The sequence below is a fragment of the Tupaia chinensis genome, unplaced genomic scaffold, assembly GCF_000334495.1.
Source record: "Tupaia chinensis unplaced genomic scaffold, TupChi_1.0 Scaffold143646_2, whole genome shotgun sequence".
Lineage (NCBI taxonomy): Eukaryota > Metazoa > Chordata > Mammalia > Scandentia > Tupaiidae > Tupaia > Tupaia belangeri.
In genome coordinates, this window is record NW_006203495.1 from 6,117 (window position 1) to 10,512 (window position 4,396).

Here is a 4,396-nt window from a genome sequence, read left to right on the forward strand (position 1 = left end):
GGCCCCGTCCCGCCCCGTCCGGGCCCGGGGCTTCTGTGAAGGCAGAGGGACCTCTGCATGGCGGGACACGGCTGGAGCTGGTGCCCTGCCTGTACCCTGGCTTCCTCTTTGTCTTCCTCTTTTAACGTCCTTCCAGAGAGAGAGAAAGATGTGTGACCCCGACCCTCCAGCTGGCCAGGATCATGGGCATGCCAGCGAGTTCAGGTCGCCCCGGGATCCAGACCCCAGTCCTGGCGTGGCTCCACCTGGTGCAGTGGCTCCCCGCCCTGGCGCACCTCCTTGGTAGGACACGGGGTGCCTGCAGACTGAGTTGCCCGGCCTCTGCAGCCCGCCTGCCCCGGGCCTCGTCTCCGTGTGGCACTGGCCCTGCCTGCGTTAACCCCTGCAGGCGCACTGTGGCGGGCTTGCCACATATTGAGGGGCGCCTGGGAGTGGGCTGGCCTGTCTTCTGCGGCATGCATTCCTCTGTGCTTGGTGGAGGGGGCAGGGCGCTGGCTCTGCTGGGCTTCGTCTCGGCCCCTGCCAGTGCTGCCACTCGGCTGTCCGGGTCTCCTGGGCCGTAGCCACCCCGAGCCCTGAGTGATTAGACATGAGCGTTTGCTGCCAGCCCTGCCCCTGATGACTGCTGGTCAGCTGGGGCTCTGCTGGCCTCTGGGGGCCCCTGCCCAAGTGTGTGGTGTTGACCTGGGGCAGGAGAGAGGGAGGTGAGTGGGCCTGGCCTGTGGTGGGAGTCACGGGCCTTGAGAGGGGGTGGTTGGTCAGTGGCAGGCTGGCTGAGGCAGTCAGCAGGTCCAGTCACACAGGGCTGGGGTGGGGAGCCGGGGCAGGGCCGGGCTGGGCAGGAGTGCCGGGGTGACCAATGTTGGCTCCAGGCTTGGGGTGGTTACCTAGGAGGTGTGGCTTCAGAAGATGGACTAGACCGCGTTGTGGGGTTGTGATCAGGCTCCCCAGCCAGGGAGGGTGAGACCCCGGTCCTAAGTTCGGGTCTGTGAGGAGCAGTTTGATTCCTCCTGGGGCCACTCTTGGGCACTGGACGTTCTGTGGACAAACCGCTGGACAGAAGCCTGATGGGAGCTGGGTGCTTACTCGGGGCCCTCGAAGAACAGCTGCGGGCATGAGGGGGGTCTGGTGCACAGTGCGGTGGCTCACACTCACGCACACGCTCACGCACACGCTCACACACGTCTGCACAGTCCCCTCTTTCAGCACATGCACCCCCCTTTGGACATGCTTACCCCTGAAAACCCCCCTTACCCGTCCCCCTGCGTGCCTTGGCACGCCACAGCCTCATGGTATGCGGTTGTGACATACCCGCTGTTTTGCCCTCTCCCCCACAGGGACCTGCCCTCGGAGCCCCTCTGGGTGTAGACAGACCACCCAGTCTTCCCCAACTGCGGCTGATGGTTGCTTAGGCAACCTCCACCTGATTGAGGAGATTAGCCAGGAACGTAGCTGGGCCAGTTTGAGTTGGGGGCACAGGGATCCGGGCTGAGCTGATCCTCCTGGCCTCTCCAGGAGCCTCGACAGAGATGGGGTGCCTCAGGACACCTCGATTAACTCACCAGGTTCTTCCTTGCCCCCAGTTCAAAGTGAGGCTGACCTCCGCCCCCCCGGGCATGGTGTGGCCTTACCACCCACACCCGCTTCCCCAGCCCCCCATCCGTCTGCCAGCCTGTGCTATGGACACGCCATTCACCTGCTGCCTTCCCCTGCCCTGCCCTGGCCCCTGCCCCCCTGCCCTTCCAGCCTCAGGGGACACCTGCCTGTCTGCTCGGACATGGCCTCCTCCAGGAAGACTGGGCTTCCTGGGGTCCCTCACGGCCTTACCTTCCCTCACGGCCACTCAGGCGGGGCCCCTGAGGCGGCTGGATCTGCCATCCTGGGCTGTAACTGTGCCCGCTGGGACCTGCTCGGGACTGTGGGGGACACGCGTCTTCATGTGACACCGAATAGACACAGGTGGCCGGTGAGATGTCGGCCCTGTCTGCTCTGCCTGGAGCTCCGTGGCTGGCGACCCAGGCTCTGCACGGTGTACCCCGTGGCCTTGGGGCATGGCGGGGCGTGGCCGTGGGTCTCCAAGCATCTGCCCTTGTGCCAGGAATCACCGCGCTGCCGCCTGGAGCACCACACCGAGAGTCCAGGGCACAGGCGTAGGGTGAAGCAGCCCTTGTGTGGGGTTGGGGTGCGTGTGCCTGTGTGTGTGTGTGTGTGTGTGTCTGCCCGGTCTGTGCTGAGGGTCTTCCTGCCCCCACTCTTGCTCTGAACTCCGCGTCTGCTCCCCCCGACTCCCCAGCAGGAGCCAGGGCTCTCCCTTGTGGTTCAAGCTCCAGAGCCTCTGCTGGAGGGGAGGGGGCTCTGCCCAGACTGGCAGGGCCCAGTCCCCCTAGGGGAGGCAGGGCGGGGTGATTAGAACCCGGAGAGACACAGGCTGGGCATGGACGCGGGTCGGGGAGATGGGGTCGGGCAGCCCAGCAGGTCGCCCTGGCGGGGGTTGTTCGTGGCTGGGGGGAGATCGTGTGGCTGGCGTCGGCCAATCTAGGTGTGCTTCTGGCTGAGGACAGGTGGTCCAGGGTGACTGTGAGCCCGACCTCAGTCTGGGTGGTGTCCCCGTAGCTCCTGGGACCTGGCTCAGGATGGACAAGGAGCCCCAGCTGGCAGACCCAGGCTCTTCTGGGCCGGGGAGCCATGCTACTCGGGCGGCACAGGAGGAGCCTGGGCCCGGCCAGGGCTGCAGATCCCGGCTGCTCTATCTGGCGGCCCCTCAACTGAGACCACAGCGTAGGCTGTGGCCGCAGTCTCCTCCTCCAGGAGGCCCTCCCTGGCCGTCCCTGCTGGCCACGTGCTCTCCCTGAGCTGCACTGTGACTCCTTCCCCTGTGCCCACCTCTTGCAGCCTCCGTGGGGTGCTCACAGGGCCTTCCACACAAGCAGAGCTCTGCCCAGGGCCTGCCCGGCTCCGGAGAGGCTGAGCCACCCCAGCCCGTTGGCCCGGTGCCAGCCTGCGCCCACATCTCGGTCCCCACGCTGGCCGCAAGCAGAGGAAAGGGAGACCCCGGCGATGGCGAGCCCCTTCGTGCCTGTGCCGCTCAGCCACCCTGCTGGAGAACCCGGACAGCCTCTGGGGCTGCAGACGGCGGCCCCGTGCGGGGGCGCCCATGCCTAGCCACTGCCCCCAGCCCTCCTCCTGAGCCGGGAAGCAGCCCAGATGTGCTCCTCCCCATGCTGCAGCCTTTGCTGGGGGAAGCATGGGCTTGGCATCTGACCGACATGGGTTCAAAACCTGCCTCTGGTCCCACGCAGCTCAGGGCACGTGGTAAAAGCTGCTGGCTCCTGAGCGCTCGTGGGCTGGGCATTGAGCTAAGAGGACCACCACATCGCAGCCTCCATTGTCCTGCATGTGGCGGCTGAGATTCAGACACAGGAGTGACAGGAGTGACTCGCCCGGCCAGAGGGCAGCATATTGCCATGGCCCACTTGAGCTCCATGTCGTGCTGGAGCCTCAGTCACTTCATCTGTCAAGTGGGGAGGGGCATCAGTGGCCGACGGGGCCTGGGCAGAGCCGCTTTCCTGCACGGGTGCAGGCACCCCTCCCGGGTCTGCTCCCAATGCGCTCTGTCACTGCTGGTGGCCGTGAGTACAGGGGACCAGCCAGCCGGCCCCCTGGCTTTTCAGGTGCCCACCCAGACATCATCGCCAACCGGAGCACGCACATCAACCCCCCACTGTGCGTGTTGGTTCTAAGTCACGGGTATTGCTCTGCCCACTGTCCACACACCCCACCCTGCCCACAGTTCACACGCCTTGCCCTGCCTGCTCTCCACATGCCCTGTGTCCACCTGCTGTCCACCCGCCCTGCTCCACCCACTGTCCACACACTCGCATCCAGCAGCTGTCCACACGCCCCACCCCACCCCTCCCGCTGTCCACATGCTCTGCAATCACCCGCTGTCCACACGCCCTGCTCGCTGTCCACACGCCTCACCCTGCCCACTGTCCACCCCGCTGTCCACATGCCCCTCCCTGCCTGCTGTCCACCCCGCTGCCCACACGCCCCGCCCACTGTCCACACGCCCCCTCACCTGCTGTCCACCCTGCTGTCCATGTGCCCCGCCCCGCCTTCTGTCCACTCTGCTGTCCACATGGCCCTGCCCCGCCTGCTGTCCACCTCACTGCCCACATCGCCGCCCCGCCTGCTGTCCACATGCCCCCCACCTGCTGTCCCCCTCACTGCCCACACGCCCCGCCCTGCCCACTGTCCACCTCGCTGTCAACATGCCCCACCCACCTGCTGTCCACCCCGGTGTCCACACGCCCACTCATGGCTGTGCTTTCACGTGGCCCATGCCTGCAGTGACTGTGTCCCTGACTCCTGCCCGTGGGAGCGAGGGCGGCTGGGC

The 4,396-nt window shown here is 66.4% G+C and overlaps 1 protein-coding gene across 1 annotated transcript in view; it reads left to right on the forward strand.

Annotated features, from left to right (window-relative positions):
* Window positions 1–2,633: 2,633 nt before the first annotated feature.
* The window catches only part of PTPRU (protein tyrosine phosphatase receptor type U), a 70,301-nt gene continuing 68,538 nt past the window's right edge, over window positions 2,634–4,396 (forward strand). The window contains 2 exon segments of the mRNA XM_027766734.1: window positions 2,634–2,778; window positions 2,893–3,078. Of these exon segments, the coding sequence (XP_027622535.1) occupies window positions 2,634–2,778; window positions 2,893–3,078 (331 nt within the window).